Source organism: Monodelphis domestica, chromosome 7, assembly GCF_027887165.1.
Source record: "Monodelphis domestica isolate mMonDom1 chromosome 7, mMonDom1.pri, whole genome shotgun sequence".
Lineage (NCBI taxonomy): Eukaryota > Metazoa > Chordata > Mammalia > Didelphimorphia > Didelphidae > Monodelphis > Monodelphis domestica.
Window position 1 is genome coordinate 209,083,475 of NC_077233.1, and position 21,072 is coordinate 209,104,546.

At 41.6% G+C, this 21,072-nt stretch overlaps 1 protein-coding gene across 3 annotated transcripts in view; it reads right to left on the minus strand.

Annotated features, from left to right (window-relative positions):
• USP22 (ubiquitin specific peptidase 22) overlaps positions 1-1,222 on the minus strand; it is a 266,207-nt gene extending 264,985 nt beyond the window's left edge. For 2 of the 3 annotated variants that reach the window (XM_056806420.1, XM_007498472.3), the window contains exon 1: positions 968-1,222. In XM_056806420.1, coding sequence (XP_056662398.1) covers positions 968-1,087 — 120 coding nt within the window. In that variant the 5' untranslated portion in view covers positions 1,088-1,222. The remainder of the gene's footprint in view (positions 1-967) is intronic. The other variant, XM_007498473.3, reaches the window with a different exon arrangement.
• Positions 1,223-21,072: the final 19,850 nt, after the last annotated feature.

Sequence of the window (21,072 nt, forward strand, 5' to 3'; positions counted from 1 at the left end):
TGTTACTGTTTTAACAGACACCCCACCCTTTACATCATACACCCTGTTTTATACATGAAATGGGGAAGGGATAGGGGTAAAAGTGGGAGAGAAAGAGCACTCGAATTCTCAGTTTTGTACCTATCCAAAACCCGGTTCTAGGCTAGGAAACGTTTTGCTTAGGTGCCTCAGTTGTAACTACATCTTAATAATTCACCAGTCGTTGACACACCGTGAATTACAGATCCAGTTCTCTCTTTCAGTTTCCTTGTCCCAGGTGACCTCCCTACAGTCCATCACTGATGACACTGGACTCAATGGGCAGCCTATAGAGGCAGGAAGGTGGCTGGTTCCCTAGGCTGGATTCACTGCAGACCCCCAACCAGACGTGTCCTAGAATCTCCTTCCTCTTTCTTTCTTTTTTAAATACCCCACCCCCTCCTTCCTCTTCCTCCTCCCCGGTACGCTTTTTTTGCAGTTATCTTGTGCTGGAAAACCCTGAATCCTTCCAGCAGCACCAAGAGCTCAGCCTAAAGGCGATCCTTCATACCCTGCTGCCAGCATCCAAGTGGATCACAAACCAGGAGAATTGGGCCCCCCCCCCCAAATAAAAAACAGTTCCCTTTCCCAGACCTGATACGCCCACTCAAACATATACTCACACACTCCTTCCTCACCCCCACACAGGCCTCCCACTCCCAGCTCCAAGCAGTCTGGGAGGGCAGGGGGGTTGCAGGGAGCCACCGCCCCCTCCTCTTCTCCCCCCATCCCTTTCATCTCCCTGCCCCACCCCCCTGCCCGGTTCAGGCCAGGCCCGGCCCAAGGGGCAGGAGATTAAGGTTCTTTTCCCTTCTCCCCTCCCTGCGTCCCACCCCACCTCCCCACACCCTCTTCCCCTTCCCCGCCCAGGAAGGGGATGCAAGCCCGTGCAGCCCAGGCCCCTCGCCCCGGGGTGGGAAGGCAACTTCCCCGCCGCCCGGGGTCCCACCTTGCGCTTCCTGGTCTCAGGGGTCCCGCTCCACACGAAGCACTGGTAGATGACCCGCAGGTTCTGCCGCCAGTTCTCCACCTTAAAGCTGTTCACATGCGAGCAGCCGGCCGGACTCATGACAAACTCCACATCCAGGCACCCGCCGCCGGGGCCGCGCCGGGGCCGGGGCCGGGGCCAGGGGCGGCGGCGGCGGCAGCAGCAGGGGGGGCACGGCTCCGGCTGCTCGGGCCGGGGCCGGGGGGTGGGACGCCGCCGCCGCCGCCGCTCCTCCGCGCCGGGTCCTCCTCCTCAGGCTCCGGCTCAGATCCGCGGCCCAGACCCTGCCTCCTCCGTCGCCGCCGCCTCCTGGTCCGGCGGCGCCTCCTCCCGAGGCTCAGGCTGCTGCTGCGCGGGGCGGCGCGGGGGGCACATAGACCCGGGGGAGGGTCCCCCGCTCCCTCCCGGCCTGAGGCGAAAGCGACTCGGAACAAAGCGCGGCGGCCGAGGCTGCGGAGGAGGAGGAGGAGGGGGGCAGACAAAGATGGGGCTTTAACCGAGGAGCAGGCGAAGCGGCGGCGGCGACGCCCCCGGGATTCCTCCGGCCGCTCGCTCCTTCGGTCGCTTCCCGGCGCGGGGTGGTGCGGTAGCCACCGAAGCTGAGGCGGCGGCGCCTGCTGCTGCTGCTGCCGCTGCTGTCGCTGCCGCTGCCGCCGCCGCCGCTGCTGCTGCCGCTGCCGCCGCCGCCGCCGCTGCTGCTTCGACTGCCGCTGCTGCCACTCGGGTCCCGCTTCCTCTAATTCATTGAGGCCAGCGGGAGGGGAGGCTGGGGGGAGGGGAGGGAAGGGGAGGGGGATGGGGAGGGTCGGGGGCGGCCGGTGTTTATTTGTCCTCCCCCCGCCCGCGCTGTCTCTTTAAATCGCTCCGCCGCGCTCTCCGCTCCCGATCGCCGCTGCCGCCGCCCCCCCCAACCACCCCCCACTCCCCACCCCCCTTCACTTCTTCTCCTCCTCCTCCTCCCCGCTCCCTCAAGCTCGACCAACCTAGCCCGCCAGACGCCCGAGGGTGGAGGGAGGGAGGGAAAGGAGAGAAGGAGGGAAAAGGGGCAGCCTGCGTCCCGCCCCTGTGACGCTACGACGGGCCTGCTTCCCCCGTCACTCCCCCCGAGGGCGCCACTCGCTTTCCCCATTGGTGAGAACCACAGTCCGTCTAACTGGGGCCCCTCCCTCTTTTCATTTCAAACTCAGGGCGCAGTCGCCAGTCTCTCTTTTCCACCCGCCCACCACGGGAGGCGTGTGAGGGTTGGGGATTGGCTGACGGTGACTTTCCATCTGGTAGCCGAGCCCGCCCGCTGCAGGCTGGGTTGTAGGAGCAGCGCTGCTGTCATATCCGCTTCTCCCTTCAGCTTCTCTCTGTTACCCCAGTGATTTCCTGCAAGGGAGGGACGAGCTTGGGGAAGCTCGGGCCAGAGGAGGTGCTACTTGTCCCAGGCTAAAATCACTGCTGTCGTCTCGGTGCTAGGAACCTCCCCGCCTGCTTCCAATAGAACCTGCTTTGGTCTAGTCCACGTCTCCCTGGCTCCACACACCTGTCCCGTAGCACCCCAGTCCTTTAGGTTCCCTGGATGAAGACCAGGTGGGAAGCAAAACTAAATGCATGAATGCGTGCTGGCAATGTCCTGCCATTTCATTCTGAATTTTTGCCCTGCGACCTGTCTTAAAAACACATGTTTGAGAACGTGGAGCTGAATTTATTGGGCCATTCTCCCGGCAGCCCAGATTTTCTGGGATACATCCTAAAATTCGAATCGCAATCGCAATATTTTCTCCCACTTCAAGTGTTTTGACCCTGGTGGTCTTGCTCTCGATACTGTAGTATATCACCCCCTCACACACACACACACACACACACACACACACACACACACACACACACACACACACACACACACACCGAAGCAGAATTATACAGAGGACATCCCCAGTGACTTTTAGTCCTTAATCACAAAGAGATCTTTGCCAGGGCAAGTAGCTCCTCAGTAGCTAGCTATTTGATCAGGCATCTGTTGAAAAGTTCATTGCTATACCTTGAAAGGTTAGTCTGCTGGCACACTGATTGGAAGACATTTAGTATTCAGCTTTGGACCTATCTCCACAATATGAAATTGAAATTTTAATTCAATAGAAATCTCATGGGATATGAAGCTGCATGGATTGGTGGTCTGAATTCTTTATTTCTGAGAGGTTCAGGCCTAGAAATTATCCAGGTATTCTACCTTGAGTTAAGGTAATGTCAAAAGCAGAAACTCTGGAAATTTTTTTAAAGGATCTGTGTTCAAATCTCAACTCTGACACTTAGTTCTATGGCCTTGGACAAATCACAACCTTCCTGAGCCAAAGTTTTCCTTAATAGTAAAACAGGAGAATTGGATTAGATTCCCTATGACATCTAGCTCTAATTCTATGAGCTTTAGCATATCTATATATAAGAATAACCCTAGACAAGAAATAAAGAAAATGCAATTTGGGCACTTCTTTTAAAATGTGAGGTGTTACTATATGCATCATATACTATTATGTAGAAAGCATCTGTATTATTAATGAAAAGTATACATTTAGTTTCCAAAGTGTTAACATTTATTCATTTAGAATTTAGCATTTGTACCCTCTAACATAATACTGTATCTCTAAATGATTCATTTGTGGTATAGTAGAACACACAGTGACCTCATATATATAAGCATTATAATTAAGAACTGGGTTCAAATTCTGACTCTGGCACTTTTGAAATATCTCACTATGTATATAGAGAACTGAGTCAAATTTATAAGAATGTGAGTCACACCCTAATTGATAAGTAGCCAAAGGATATGAACAGGTAATTTTCAGAGGAAGAAACCAAAGCCGTCTATGGTCATATGAGAAATTGTTCTAAATCACTATTGATTAGAGAAATGCGAATTAAAACAACTCTGAGGGATAACCCTACATCTATCAAATTGGCTAATATAAAAGAAAAGGAAAATGACAAATGTTAGAGGGAATTTGAGGGAATTGGGACACTAATGTGCTGTTGGTAGAATTGTGAATAGATCTAACCATTCTGGAGAATAAATTGCAACTATGTTCAAAGGGCTATAAAATTGTGCATACCCTTTGACCCAGAAATATCAAAACTAATAGCAATATTGTGGAGTGATCAAATGTGATAGACTATCAGCAATACAATAATCTAGGAAAATTCTGAAGAACTTATAAAAAAGAATGCTATCCACCTCCACAGAACTGTTGGAGTGGGAATGCAGATGAAAGCATATGATTTTTCACTTGTTTATTTGAGTAATGTGTTTTGGGGTTCTAGTTTTATAAGATTATTTACTTTCAAAAATTAACAATATAGAAATGTTTTGCATGATAATACATTTACAACCCAGATCAAATTGCTTGCCAGCTCCAGGAGAGGGGAGGGGATGAAGGAGGGAAACAATTTGAATCATATAACTTCAGAAAACATATATGGAAATTTATTATTACATGTAATTGGCAAAAATAAATAAAGTTGGGGGAAGAAATGTCAATACTAGGTTAATATCTCAAAGAGATAAAAATAAAAAAGGAAAAGTATATATATGTACATAAATGTTTATAGCATCACTTTATGTGGTGGCATCTGTCAACTGGAGACTGGTTGAACAAATTGTGGTATATGACTATGGTACTCTCAGACATGATGAGCAGAATGATTTCAGAAAAACCTGGAAAGACTTACATGAAACAGTGCAAAGTGAAGTAAACAGAACCAAGAGGATATTGTACAAAGTAACAACTATAGTAAATAATGATCAACTGTGAATGACTTTGCTATTCTTAGCAATACGAAGGTCTGAGACAATTTCAAATGACATGTTGAAAAATGTTATCCACCTCCAAAGAAAGAACTAATTGAGTCTGAATGCAGATCAAAACATACTTTTAAAAAAAACTTTAGTTTATCATGATTTTTTTTTGGTCTCTGTTTTCTTCCTCATGACTAACATGGAAATGTTTTGTATGACTACACATATATGCCTATATCAAATTGGTTGTCCTAATAAGGGGGAAGAGAAGAAAGAATTTGAAACTCAAAATTTCTTAAAATAAATGTTAAAAATTGTTTTACATGTAATTGAAAATTATGTATAGCTGTGTATAGATGTAGATTCAGAGAGCAAGAGAAAGAGAAGTAATTCATGATAGTTAAGTCACTTCCCTTCTACATGGCCTATACTTCCACACCCATAAAATGAAAGGATTGCACTAAAGGATCTCTGAGACCACTTCCAGCTTTAACATTTTTATTTCTTACTCTGAATATCAAATAGAATAATCTATATAAAGTATTTTGCAAACCTTAAAAACCTATTTAAATGCTGGTCATCATGAAAAAGGTCAATTATGGTTGCAAACTGTTATATAATTCGTCATTGTTCCAAGATAAGAATATCTCACAATTTATAGAGTTCTTGAAAGCTTATGAAGGATTTCCCTTATAACAAATTCCACAAGATAAGTAGAACCAGCTTTATTACAACCCAAAAAGTGAAGAAGGGATACTATGCTCCAATGGATCTCCCAAATATACCTGAAATGACCTAAAATCCCCACCAAAACAGTCTTTTCCATAATATGCAATTGATATGTTCATCAAATGAACAAAAAAATAAATTCTGAATCCACAAGTATTGTAGAAAGGATGCATTTTCAGTTCTGAATTGAACTAGAAGGTCTCTAAGACCACTTTCAACTCTGGGATTCTGGGATTCTGTAACTAATCATTAAAGTTAAAAATCAAAAGAAATCTATTATGTTACTGGAGTCCATGAAGTGACCAAGACATGCTTCCTGAAAAGTTACATGAGGGTGGTCCTCTAATCCTCCCTGCTTAGCATAGATTAATTTATCAATCTTCTAGAAACCAGAGAAACCCTTAGATGATAAAATACAAAACAATAAAAAATTTCAGAGGCAGAATATAGTGCTAACAAGATGGACTTGGATTTCCTTGGGTTGTTTTTTGTTGGTTTTTTGTTTTTGTTTTTGCTTAATATTGAATATCTGTTATGTTTCCCGTGGTATTCTGCTAAATTAAGATAATGATGAAGATGAGACTGGATGAAAATGACTGAGTATTCTAAAGCACCAGAACATTTCTTCCTTAAGTTGGTCATCCATTCTTTTGCCAAAAAAGAAATTATTTTACGATAGTACTTTCCAAAAGCACCTTGCAAACAGTAGGCAATCTATATAAATGTATTGATGATAAAAAGTGAAATTTCTAATCACAAAATTTAAGAATTGAATGGTGGAGCCTCTAAGTTGTACAGTGGACAGAACACCAAGGCTCAAAGTTGAAAGAATATGGGTTCAGATCTGGCTTTAGATATTTCCTAACTATATAATCCTGAGCAAGTCTTTTGCCTAGCTGTTGCCACTCTTCTATCTTAGAATTCATACTAAGACAGAAGATAAAGGTTATTTTTTTTTAATTGAATGGTACCTAAATCAACGTGGGTGTAGTAGGAAATGGGTTGGATTTGGGATTACATTGTATAGGTTAAAATTTCACTTCTGTCCCTTATTGCCTATGTAACTTCAGTCAACTCATTAGACTTCTCTGGCAGTTAATTTAGTTTGTAAAATTGTTGGAGGGGAAGAGATTAGCTGGCCTGTAAAGTCCTTTCTAACTAAATGCTTATGATCCCAAGTCATGCAGTGGGCAAAATAAATTTCATTTTTCTTTTCCAAAGTATTTCTTCATCTGAAAAAAAGTGCTAAATTTGGGGTTAGAAAGGCAGAGTTCAAATCCTACTTCTGACTCTTTCTACCTGTATAACCTTGAGCGAATTACTAAACCTTTCTGAGCCTTACTTTTCTTACCTGTAAAATAAGGGGTTGAATTATATTAATTCAAAGGCCCCTTCCAGCTCAACCATCCTAATATATAAGAACCAGATCAGAGGATTGCCAATATTCACTTTATAACAAGAAATCTTCTAAACATATATATTCTTTTTTTGAAATTTGTGCATGCTTATCAACAGATTACCTTAAAAAAAAAACAAAAAACAACCAAGAAGTAGCTAATTGTAAGACTTCCAAAGAAATCCTTTTTTTGCAAATCTGTCTTCAGAAAGACATTGCACGTGAAAGTCAAGATGAACAAAAGGTGCCCGTGAATTGTTTATAATACAGTAATATTTTTTCTAATACTTCATTCCTTAAATGATAGGAAATTTCAACAATATGGTCCCTCCCTCAACCAAAGCCTATCATAGCTTCTTTATAACTTGGGAGGTGATCTTCAGAAGCTGCTTTGGCTGAAAAATTCACCATCTTGGGCAGCTAGGTGGCACAGTGGATAGATCACCAGACCTAGTCAGGAGCACCTTGGTTCAGATCTGGCCTCAGACACTTCCTAGCTGTAGGATACTGGGAAAGTCACTTGACTCCATTTGCCTAGCCTTTGCCCTTCTTTCTTAGAGTTGTTAATAAGATGGAATGTGTTTCAAAGAAAAAATCATCATCCTATAACCAGCATGGTGAGGAACATCTTGGAACTTAGCAGGCCAGTACTCAGTTGACAAATATGTAGTCCACCATCAAGCCCTTACTAATCCTTTCCAGCTTGGTGGGACCCACCATCAGTGCTTTTACTTTACAACTACAGCCAGTAGGAAAGCAAGGTTGCCTGTTTTCCATGAAAAGGCGTCAGAATAGGCCCTCATCAGCCAGCAAACTAAAATAAGTTTTAATCCTCTTTACCTGTAGAGGGGAGGAGCTGGTGGCATAGTACCCAGAGCACTGGGTCTGGAAGATTCATATTCCTGAGCTCAAATCTGACTTCAGACACTAAATAGCTGTATGACCCTGGGCAAATCCTTTAACCCTGTTTGCCTCAGTTTCCTCCTCTATAAAATAAGTTGGAGAAGGAAAATGGCAAACCACTGATGTCTTTGCTGAGAAAACCTCAGTGGGGTCATGAAGAGTCAAGCACAACTGAAATGACTGAACAATAAAAACCTGTAAGAAAAAGATACAAGAGGTTACCAAATGTAGCAATAGGGAAGGAAAGAGGTAAAAAAATTGCAAAATCACTACATTTTTCTTATCACTAAACATAAGCATAGAAACTTCAAGGCAACTTTTCCAATTACTTCCCCTTAAAGGAAAAGTTCTTCACCTGAGGCCCACATGGGTTCCCAAAGGGGTCCCAGGATAGACTGGTGGGGGAGGAGGGGATCTGCAAACTTGGATGGTAAAAAATTATAACTTTATTTTAACTAACCTCTAACTGTACCTTCTTGAGTTCAAATCTGGCCTTAGATGCTTACTAGCTATGTGACCCAAAGCTAGTCACATGAGCCTGTTTGCCTCAGTTCCTCATCTCTAAAATGACCTGGGACATTGTCCAGTGAGAGGAACAGCGAGGAGGTCAGTGTCACTGAACTACAGAATACTGGCTATGAAGGGAGTAAGGAATAAGAAGACTGGAAAGGTAGGTTGTCAAGAACCTTAAAAGCCAAACAAATGATTTCATATTTGATCCTCAAAGTAATATGGAGCCACTGGAGTTTATTGATAGGTCCATGACAGGGTCAGGCCTGCACTTTATGAAAATCAATTTGACAGCTTAGAGCAGTCTGGGATACCAACCAGCAAGCTATTAGAATAGTACAAGTACTAGATATATGCCTAGGTCAAGAATTCATAATTTAAGTGTTTTAATAACTGTATTCTAATATAAATTATGCCCTTTTTAATCTTATATATTTTATTTTATCCACATAAAAAATTCTTCCAAGAAGAGTTCTTAGGCTTCATGAAAAGGGTTCGCAAAGGGTCCATGACTTTAAAAAGGTAAAGAATCCCTGCCTGAAAGAAAACAATTGGGAGCAGCTGGGTAGCTCAGTGGATTGAGAGCCAGGCCTAGAGACAGGAGGTCTTGGGTTCAAATTTTACCTCAGACACTTCCTAGCTGTGTGACCCTGGGCAAGTCACTTAACCCCCATTGCCTAACCCTTCCTACTCTTCTGCATTGGAACCAATATATAGTATTGATTCTAAGACAGAAGGTAACGGTTTATAAAAGAAAGAAAACAATTAAATTCATTAATGAGAGCCCTGTTTTCACTTTTATTTATTTTTTAATCCTTATCTTCTGTCTTAGAAACAATACTTGTATTGGTTCCAAGGCAGAAGAGTGGTAAGGGCTTGGCAATGGGGATTAAGTGACTTGCCCAGCTAGGAAGTGTCTGAGGCCAGATTTGAACCCAGGACCTCCTGGCTCTTAATCCACTGAGCCACTGTAGCCCCCTGTTTTTGTTTCTATTAACAGTGATAGTCATTTGTTTGTTTGGAACAACTTCTACCTTCATTCCAATTATCAATAGTAGAACATGTTGAAATTCCATAAAGATGTCCAAATACACTTTATCCATTCTAGCAGGTGCTCAAGTTCAGTTAATATTCCTGAATACTGACATTTATAGTCAAGGCAGAGGCCAACTTAAAACCTGACTTTCATTCCTGCTTTCTTCTTCATTTAATGTACTTGTTAGGTTCATAGTTTTTGGTTATCTATCACCATAGGAACTCTGAACAAAGCTCCCATGAATTTGCTGATTACCTTCTCCCTGCTTCTTGAACAAGCAGCCCCTGTAGCTATAATGTAGACACAATATATCCATAGCAACCTTCACAAATAGCAGGTCCAGTACACATTCATCCAATACATCTGAGAGCCATCACAAGCTATCAAAGCCCATCTTTTGACTCTGATCTTTTCATTTACCACATTTCTGACAATCAAAAAAATAAAAAATTTCCAGAAAATAAAGACCTTTTAAGTGGGTTTATTAATTGGCCAAGGGGCCACTTGTTTTATGGTCTCCAAAGTTCATTTAAGTAAATTGGCATTGACACTCAGATACCATTTGTTTAGTCAAGGCTATAAATGATCAGACTGAACACTTACATACACACACACACACATACACACACACACACACACACATACACATTTTTAAGCCCTCACCTTCCACCTTAGAATCAATACTGTGTATTGCTTCCAAGGCAGAAGAGCGGTAAGGGCTAGGCAATGGGGGTTAAGTGACTTGCCCAGGGTCACAGGTAGGAAGTATCTGAGGTCAGATTTGAACCTAGAACCATCCATCTCTAGGCCTGGCTCTCAATCCACTGAGCTGGCCAGCTACTATACTAAACCAGGCTGCATTACATAGAATCATTGGGGGGGAAAATCTCTCACAGGGTCAGCTAGGTCACTCAGTGGATTGAAAGCCAAGCCTAGAATTGGGAGATGCTGGGCTCAAATCTGGTCTCAGATACTTCCTAGCTGCATTACGCTGAGCAAGTCACTTAACCCCTATTGCCTAGTCCTTACCACTCTTCTGCCTTGAAACCGATACACATTGGATATAATGATACACACTTCCATATTTTAAATTCAGATGTCCTAAATGACACAGATTTTTAAAAGTTCAATTGTGATTTTAACATCACTACTATTTCAAAAGCAGTCCTGGAGTAGTCTCTTCAGGAAAGGAGTGTGTTATGGTGGATAAAATGGTAGCTTTGAAGCCAGAGAAATGAGTTAAAATCCTGCCTTCTATTCTCACTCTTTGCACAGCCAGGGACAAGTCACTCAACCTTTCTGACCCTCTGTTTCCTCATTTTAAAAATAAATATAACAATACCTATAGTGCCTACCTTCCCAGGATTGTTGTATGGTTTAAAGGAGTAACTAGGCAGTCCAATGTGTAAGAGTTCTGGACCTGGAGTTAGAAAGATCTGAGTTCAAATATGGTTTCTGACACATACTAACTGTATGACTGTAAGCAAGCCACTTAATTTCTCTGTGCCTCAATTTCCCTATCTTAAAAATGTAGCTAATACTAAATAGCATCTACCTCCTAAGGTTGTTGTGAGAATCAAATTACATGATATATATATAAAGTATGTTGTAAATTTTAAAGTATATTATTATAGCTATTATTTATCTAAAGTGATTTGCTTGCTAAATCTATGTAAATATAAATATACATGTGAAATACTTCATGAATATCAGTTATTTTATCATTCACAGTTTTAAGACAACTAATCATGCAGAAAGAGTCTCTGTTCTAATCAAAATACCAAGTTGTTGATAGTGTTAGCTCTCTGGATTAGATAGTTCTTAGAAAAGGAAGGCATCTCCCACATTTTCTAGTCCAACCCCCATGTTTGAAATGTAAGGGAACTGGGGCCCAAGATATTTAACTGATTTCATGGAATTAGCATGGCTAGTTCATGGCAGACCCACAAACAAGACTAGAACCTAGGGAGATAATAATCTAGGTCTAGAATCCTGGCAGAGTAGGACCCTATTCTTTTTGTTAAACCATGCTGTATTATGTAGACTTGTTAAAAGGAATGCTCACTGTTGCCTGGCTAGTTCATGTCAGGCCCTCAAACTAGACTAGAACCAAGCCTAGAACCTAGGAACTGGGAATCTAGATCTAACCCTGGTAGGTTAAAATCCTATTATACTAAACCAGGCTGCATTACATAGAATCATTGGGGGGGAAATCTCTCACAGGGTCAGCTAGGTCACTCAGTGGATTGAAAGCCAAGCCTAGAATTGGGAGATGCTGGGCTCAAATCTGGTCTCAGATACTTCCTAGCTGCATTACGCTGAGCAAGTCACTTAACCCCTATTGCCTAGTCCTTACCACTCTTCTGCCTTGAAACCGATACACATTGGATATAATGATACACACACAATATTGATTGTAAGACAGAAGAGAAGGAAAAAGAAAGAAAAAAGGATAGAAAGAATGAAAGAGAGAAGGAGAGGAAGGAAGGAAGAAAGAGAGGAAGAAGGAAAAAGAATGCTTCCTATGCAAAAACACATGTACTGACTGAACTTGTAACGCATGACAGTATCTCACTAGCAGATCTGTCTCTCATCTGTCATCAGAGAATGGTGGAGCAGATACTGTAATAAACAGTTTGGCATTATCAAGTGTAAAGGAGTAAGCTATAGACAGTGCATTTGTAGAAATGCATCATCTTTTATGTAGACTAAGAAAACTGAAGTTAAATGCCTTGGGAGGACAGGACTGAAAGTATTTAGCCTACACAGACAGAAGGGGAAAACTACATGATCTATTTGATGGAATACCCACTAGAAAAAAGCACCAGCCTGGGAGTCAAGGAAAAATGGATTCCGGATCTATCACTTCCTAGCTGTGTGACCTTGGACAAGGTACTAAACCCTTCTGTGTCCTGGTTTCTTTATCTGTCATATGAGAAAAATGACTGCCCCACCTATATCACAAGACTTTCATGAAGATAAAATGAGATAAAGAAATCTAAAACTGTTTTGAGAAGTATAAAACAGTACATAAAAATGGGTCTCTTCACTAAAATTGATTACACAACTTTGTTGACTCTTAGTAAATGCTACTACTTTATTTGGATAGTTATCTTTTAAGAATATAACCTAGTTCTCTAGAAGAGCTACAACTAGTAACTTTGGTACTGAGGCAAGTTATATGAACATGCCCTTGAATCAACTTTTTAAAGACAACTACATGGTGCAGCTAGATACATAGATAAGCTCAGTGGGCAGAGAGCCAGGTGGAGACAGGAAGTCCTCGGTTCAAATCTGGTCTCAGACACTTCCCAGCTGTGTGAACCTGGGCAAGTCACTTAAACCTAACTGCCTAGCTCTTTTTTTTTTTTTTAAACCCTTACCTTCTGTCTTGGAGTCAATACTGTGTATTGGCTCCAAGGCAGAAGAGTGGTAAGGGCTAGGCAATGGGGGTCAAGTGACTTGCCCAGGGTCACACAGCTGGGAAGTGTCTGAGGCCACATTTGAACCTAGGACCTCCTGTCTCTAGGCCTGACTCTCAATCCACTGAGCTACCCAGCTGCCCCCCTGCCTAGCTCTTTTACCACTCTTTTGCTCTGGAACTAATTGAAAGCAAACCAACCTAGCAAAACTAGCTAACACATCAGCTGGATCTGGCAATATATGTATGCAATGTTTTCTTCCTCTGCAAAGAAACAACAGAGGTGTATTTTTTAAATATTTCTCTGAGGCCAAGCATGGTCATTAGGATTCCACAATATTCAGTTTTTTCTTTCCCTGCCCTTTTTTTTTGTGTGTGTGTGTGTGTGGTTGTTTCTATCTACCCTATTGTAGTCATTGTGTATCATGTTTCCTGTTCTAGATTATTTGACTCTGCATCAGTTTCTTTAAGTCTTCCCATACTTCTCTTAATTCTTCATATCCTTCATTTCATCAGGGACAATAATACCCCATTATATTCATATACCACATTTTATTTAGCCTTTTCCCCCAGTTAGTGAGCATATACTTTGTTTCTAGTTCATTGCTAGCACAAAAAGTGTTGCTACGTACATTTTGACATATATACATCCTTTCTTTTTGTTTTAAACTTCATTGAGGTATATACCTACTAAGGTTAAAGAAGCATGCCTGGGGATGGCTGCTGCAGGTATCTCATAGAAGAAAACACCTACTCATCTCTGAAGGACTTGCTGCTTTATGATAATTCAGGCAACAATAGGTGAGAGGTTCTTTCTTCTAATTTCATCCCTACCTACTTTGTGGCATTTGAAGGTGAGGGAGACTCTGTCAAAGTTGAATCAGATCAAATTGTCCACTAAGGTAGAAGTGGCCCACTCAGTGGACCTTAAAAGAGGGACTTGGGTGGCACAGTGTATAGAGTGCCAGGTCTGGTATCAGGAAGGCAGGGCAGAAAGGTAGCTTCCTATTTTAACTAATTATTGTTTCAAAACCAATGACTATCCTCTGTCTCTCTCCTTATTCCACTTGCCAGTTGGCACTGTGTAACTCTGGGAAAGTTCTGGAGTGGGGATGTAAAGAACAAAAGACTGAAAAAGCCTGACCTTCTTTTAGGTGGCCAGATTTCACCAAACTCCATCCATCTATGGGTATGGAATTTTCTCAGAGCTGAGGAAAGCCTCTTAGTGGAGAGGGAGAAAGTATCAGGGTCCTAGCCCCTCTGGAGACCCAGCAGCAGCTTATATTGCTCTACCTCTGTGGGATTCTGAATCAAAGAGTAGAAATATTCTAGTCAGGTTTTTTGTTTTTTGTCTTTTTTTAAAGCATGTCAGTTTGTATTAACTTCCAGATCTGGGATCCTCCCCCTAAGATCAGTACTGCATCAAAGAAAGAATTGATGGAATCTGAATGCAGATCAAAGCAGATAATTCCCTTTATTTTCTTCATGGGTTGTTTTTAAAAAATGTATCTTCTTCTATAATATGACAGATATGGAAACATGCTTTATATGATAGAATATGTATAACCAATGTCAAATTGCTTAGTCTCTCAGGGAAGGATAAGGGGACAGAGGGAGAGAGAAAATGTGAAACTCAAAATATTAGAAAACAAATTCCAAATTTTGGCTTTATGCATAATTGGAAAAAATAAAATGGAAAAGATTTCAAAACTAATAATAATAGGAAGAAGGAGGAGGAAGAGGAGGAGGAAGAGAGGAGGAGGAGGAGGAGAAGAAGAAGAAAGAGAAGAAGGAGAAGAAGAAGAAGAAGAAGAAGAAAGAAAGAAAGAAAGAAAGAAAGACAGACAGATAGACAGAAAGAAAGACAGAAAGAAAGAAAGAAAGAAAGAGAGAGAGAGAGAGAGAAAGAAAGAAAGAAAGAAAGAAAGAAAGAAAGAAAGAAAGAAAGAAAGAAAGAAAGAAAGAAAGAAAGAAAGAAAGAAAGAAAGAAAGAAAGAAAGAAAGAAAGAAAGAAAGGAAAGGAAGGAAGGAAGGAAGGAAGAAAGAAAGAAAGAAAGAAAGAAAGAAAGAAAGAAGGAAGGAAGGAAGGAAGGAAGAAGAAGAAAGGAAGGAAGGAAGGAAGGAAGGAAGGAAGGAAGGAAGGAAGGAAGGAAGGAAGGAAGGAAGGAAGGAAGGAAGGAAGGAAGAAGAAGAAAGAAGAAAGAAAGAAAGAAAGAAAGAAAGAAAGAAAGAAAGAAAGAAAGAAAGAAAGAAAGAAAGAAAGAAAGAAAGAAAGAAAGAAAGAAAGAAAGAAAAATTTCCTGAAAAGTAGATACTTGCAACTATGGGTGGTGCAGTAGATAGCATGCTAGACCTGGAGGCAGTCCAAGTTCAAATTTGATACTACATAAATGCTAGTTATTAAATGATAATGATTTAGAAATATGGGATTGAAAAAAAGCCCTCCTGATATTTGGAAACATGAAAGACAGAGTCAGAGATGAGAAGGAGGGTATTTCAAAGAGAGAGTTATCAATATTTGTTGAAGGGCACAGAGAATAAGGACTTAGAAAAAAACAAAACATTATTGAAGGAGAATTTTTTAACAAATAAAAAGATATTGCCTCGAAATAAGAAACTTGTATCAAAATAAGATACAATTTATTGAGGACAGCTGCTAGATGGAATCAGTGGATAGAGAGCTGGGCCTAGAGCCTGGAGGTCCTAAGTTCAAATGTAGCCTCAGATATTTCCTAGCAGTGTGACCTCAGGCAAGTCACTTAACTGCCATTTTCTAATGTTTGTCACTCTTCTGTCTTGGAATCAATACATGATATTGATTCTAAGACAGAAGGTAAGGGCTTTTTTTTTTTTAAGATACAATTTATTCGATCTGGCAAATTGAAAGTCATTGATGGTCATATAGCAGTTTTAGTGGAATGACAGGGGCAAAAGACAAATTACAAAGAGGAAGGTATAGTTAGTATCAGAATACTTCTTTTAGGAAATTGGGGGGGAAGAAGATTGATCAAGAGGCAAGTAAGGTCAAGTGAAATTTTTTTTTTAAGATAAGGGATACTGAAACATACTTGCAGCTAAAAAGTAAGGAACATATACTAAAATTGGAACAATTTGGAGGTTAGCATGGCCACTGAAGCACCTAGTTGTCCTCTGCTTAAAAGTAGGGGACAATTAGGTGGCTCAGTGGTTTGAGAACCAGGCCCAGAGATGGGATATTCTGGGTTCAAATCTGGATTCAGATACTTCCTAGCTATGTGACCCTGGGCAAGTCACTTAGCTCCATTACCTAGTCCTAATCAAATTCTAACATGGTAGCAAATGTTTTTAAAAAAAAAAAGGTAAGGAAGCAAAGGAAAGAAAAAGGGAGTATAATTGAAGAAATCCTGGAGGTTGTTAGGGAGGCCAAAAAATGGCCAACCTTGAGAAAACAGGAAGGCCTAACAAGTTGACCTGTCAGAACCGTAAATATGCCAAATCCTAGCAGGAAGCCCTAATGAGCTGGTCAGCCTTGAGAAACTTGTCAGAACCATGCCAAACCGCCAGCTGTAGTAGGTACCAGATAAAGGCCAGGAGGACCCCAATAAATATGTCAAACAACAGGCCAGGAAGACCCCAATAATATAGAATTGTCAAAGTTCCAAGAATAGTAGGAAGCAGATAAGAGCCATACATGCAGGCAAAATTCCAAGGATGGTATATAATAGATAAGGTGGCTAGAAAACCGTGCCTACAGAAAAGTATAAAAAGCCCAGCCTGTCAGAAGCAACTCAGAACTCTGATGATAGAGGTTCCCACTGATGCGCATATCAGTTCAATAAATGGCTCCTCTCTGCCAGTTTGCATTGTTCGTGGACTTCCATGGTGGTGGGTGAAATCCCGGAATAACAAACTCCAGGTTCTTAGTTTCCATAAAATTTATTAATAATCACTTGAAATAGGGAAAGCAGATAGGTAGAGATTAAAGCCTAATTTACTCTAAGTCTGACCACGTGTTTCTCCATATGGCTGTTTCTCTCGACATGGTCCTCCACCTCCACTGCCCAAGGGAATAGAGAGGGCAGGTAGCCCCTCACACCCCTCTTTTATCCTCTCTTTTGATCCAGACCTGTAACCTTTAGTTCTGGGTCATATTTCTAGGACTCCTCACTTGTGTCCTCTGTTTGTATCATTCATGTGACATCCAGCCACACAGTGTGGTCTGAGGAGCTGGGGTGGGGAGGGGGTTCCCTTTATACAAGGTCTTGGAGAAGGCAAACTATAAGGGCTAACATTTTCATACTATTTACTTGACTGGAAACAACATGTAATCCTTTGGTTATAATTTCAAAGAAATCATCTTAATTTAACTTATGCCCAGACAATCTCTGTCCAGAGTAGAATAGTGGAAAGAGAATTTGATTTGGAGTCAGAAGATGTTGGTTCAAATCTTGACTCTGTTACTACTTACTTACTTGCCTTAGGCAAACCATTGCTACTTTCTCTGCTTCTAGGGAGGTAGAGGTTTGAGATCAGGAGTTCTGGGGTGCAGTGAGGCTAAAGCTAATCAAGTATGTGTACTGTCTTGATACCCATATGGCAAGCCTTTGGGAGCCCTAAAGCACCAGGACACTTATAGGGGGACTAATAAGCGATGGTTGGAAATGCAATACAGAAGGTCAAAGATTCTATGATTGTCATCAATGAGGCCCAACCTGTGAATGGTTGCTATACTTTCAGCCTAGGAGAGATAAGGAAGGAAGGAAGGAAGGAAGGAAGGAAGGAAGGAAGGAAGGAAGGAAGGAAGGAAGGAAGGAAGGAAGGAAGGAAGGAAGGAAGGAAGGAAGGAAGGAAGGAAGGAAGGAAGGAAGGAAGGAAGGAAGGAAGGAAGGAAGGAAGGAAGGAAGGAAAAGATCCTCTTGAGGCTTCATAGTTAAGTGACTTGCCTAGAGTTACATAACTAGTAAGTGATGCCAGATTTCAACTTCCAAGTCCTACACTCTATCCATTGTATCATCTAGATCAGTGATGGTGAACCTATGGCATGCAGAGCCCTCTCTATGAGCACACCTGCAGTCGCCCACCAGAGTTTGTTACTAGAAATCCAGAGGGACTTGGGACAGAGCTGTTCCTCTCCCTTTCTCCATATGCCCAAGGACATTCCTCACTTCACCTGCCCCTCTGCCCAGCAGCCCAATAGGAGCACTTCCTTTCTCTCCTGTCTGGGGTAAAGGTAAAGCAGTGGGAGGGGGGAAGTTGGGAGGACAGGGCACAGCACTCAGTCTCTTGGGGGGGCATGAATGGCACTGGGGGGTAGAATGGGGGTGGTGTCTAGCATTCCATCTCTAAAAGGTTTGTCGTCACTAATCTAGATGTTCTGGAATCAAAGAGATTTCTCTTCAATAGTGATTAGTCAACTTGAAATCAGTTACAAAAATTCTTTCATGTTCCACAAATCTCCCCAAGACCTTTCCCTTCCACATTGTCTAACTCAGGGCTGGTTGTATGATTAACCCAAGAGTAAAAGAAAAATCTGCTCTACCTTATTTAAGTTCAGGTTCCCCAAGCAAATTAATCTAGACTGTGTGAGTTAAAAATCCAGTCCATCTTTCCTATAATTTCAAACTCAACTATTCATCTCCAAAAATGTATTATTCTACAAAATGATCAATCCATCAACCAGTCAGAACTGGGGGTACAAAAAGCTGCCAAAGAGAATGGTTGCCATCAAAGAGATCGCAATCAGTTCTGAAACTGGAACCTTCTCAATACTCCTGGCCCTGGGACTCCTCCCTCCTTCTTATTGGAGAGGGTAGAGGGTGGACATTGAAGTTCTCCTCCTACATTGTCCATTACATAAGGATGGCACTCAGGGAATTCTCATTATTTCCCACCAGCTACTTTCCTGGACTTAACCATCTCCAGAATTTTGCAAGGTGAAATCAATCCCTCATTTCCCATCCCTTTCAGCTTCTTTTTAATATGTTGTTTCCCCAATTAGATTGTAAGCTCCTTGAGGGCAGGGACTGTCTTATGCCTTTGTATCCTCAGTGCTTAACATGGTTCCTAGCATACAGTAGGTGCTTTTAAAATGTTTATTGATTATTGACTTTTTCTTTAAAAAAAAAAATCCTCTTGGACTTCAAGTAGCAAAAGCTCCTAGAGGCCAAGATAATAGCAAGCACACTTTTTATAGTGCTAATTAGGAAACCAAATGAAATGGGGCTTAACATTTGTTCTGGTATTGATGCTAGCAGCAACAATGACCCAAAGGTATAGCAAGATGATTTACTCTAAAGAGTCATCCAAAATGCTGAAGTGGAGGTTCCCCCATATCTCTTTTGTCACCCTTTTCCATTAATGGGTATTTCCTCTATGTTCACTTAATAAGTTATCATCTCATTTTCAATTAACCAGTTAACATCAATTCACTTTTAAAGGCTTCTATATGGCAAAGTGGATAGAGTGGCCAGGACTGGTACCAGCAAGACTCATCTTCCTGAGTTCAAATCTGGTCTCAGACACTTACTAACTGTGTGACCTTGGGCAAGTCACTTAACTCTGTTTACTTCATTTTTCCTCATCTGTAAGATGAGCTGGAGAAGGAAATGGCAAATCACTCCATCATCTTGGCCAAAAAAAAAAGAAGCCAAACCCAAATGGGATGGAGAAGAGTAGGACACCTCTGAAAATGAGTGAACAACAATAGCTTTTACAAAAGAAGCAACTAAGTAGCCCAGGGGTTAGAGCACCAAACCTAGAAAGATCTAAATTCAAATCTGACCTCAGATACTTATTGGCTATGTGATCCTGGGCAAATAAATTAATCCCTATTTGTCTCAGTTCCTCATTTATAAAATGAAGACATTCTGGAAAAGGAAATGGCAAACCAAAAACCCCGTGACACTAATACAATGCTGGTGAAACTAAACTACTACAACCATTCTGGAGAGCCATATGGAACCATATCCAAAGGTCCATAAGACTATGTGTGCCCTTTGATCTAGTAATACCACTACCAGGTCTGGCCTGGGCTGGCCTAGCCCTTTTCTCATTGTTTCTTACTCTCTTTCATTAATTCCTTATTTGTATTAATTAAAATCTCCATAAAAACCCAGCTGACTTGGGTATATTTCATATTTGGGAATTTTTCCCTGGCGACCACTTTATATTTGATTTAATTCAAGACACTGTCTTGAAACCATATTTCCGTGGTCACAGTTTAAGGCAACCACTCTTTTATCTGTAACAGTCTATGCCAGCCACTCTTTAAATTGTCACATGCCTCAGGGAAGGCAGAGAGAAGGGAAGGAAGAAGAGTATCTGAAAGAATGTGTTTCTACATAGAATTGGAAAAAAATTTTAAAGTTAAAAAAGAAACCACATGGACAGTACTGGCATTGCTTTGGGCAAAAAGGTTCCAAAGAGTCAGGCAGAACTGAACAATGAGAGCTTTTACCAGAGTCTATTTTCTAAGGTATACATAGACAGAAATACAAAATGGTCCCCAACAAAATCAGGGATGTACCCTTTCTTCTACTCACCCACTAGATCCCTAGAGAGAACTCAAACTTAAAGTGGTTGCTATATATTTATTCCCCTACCCTCAACCTCGGCAGGTGAATCTGAAGAGAATGCTGCCCAGGTATCCTGTGAAATGAGGTGTTTGCTCCAGCTCAACAAGGAGCTAGCCTACCTAAGCAAGGGAGTGACTGATTTCAGCCATTGGCTGTACTGCACATAGAAGTAAACTCATTAGGGACTCTATGAAGGGAGGGCATTTCCTGGCCTTGGTTTCTCTCCTCTGATATTGCCACTAACCTGGTGTCGACTTTTATCATGTCACATGTGGACTATTGCAATAGGCTGCTGGTTGATTGGTCTTACCCAAGTCTCTCTCCATTCCGGTCCATCTTCCAATCATTTGTCAAATATATCTTCCTAAAGTATAGATCTGACCATGTCACTGCCCTCTCTCCATCTCACTCAATAGACTCTGATGTCTCCCTGTTACTTTCAGTATCAAATAGTAAAAGGGCAGCTCAGAGGTACAGTGAATAGAGCTCTAGCCCTGGAGTCAGAAAGACTCCTCTTGAGTTCAAATCTGGCCTCAGACTCTCATAAGCCATATGACCCTGGGCAAGTCACTTAATCCTGTTGGCTTCAGATTCTTTACCTATAAAATGAGCTGGAGAAGGAAATGGTAAAACCACTCCAGTATCTTTGCCAAGAAAACCCCATGATTGGGTGTCATGAAGAGTCAGACACAATTGCAATAACAACAAATAGAGGCAGCTATAAGTGGTTAAGAGCATTTGAC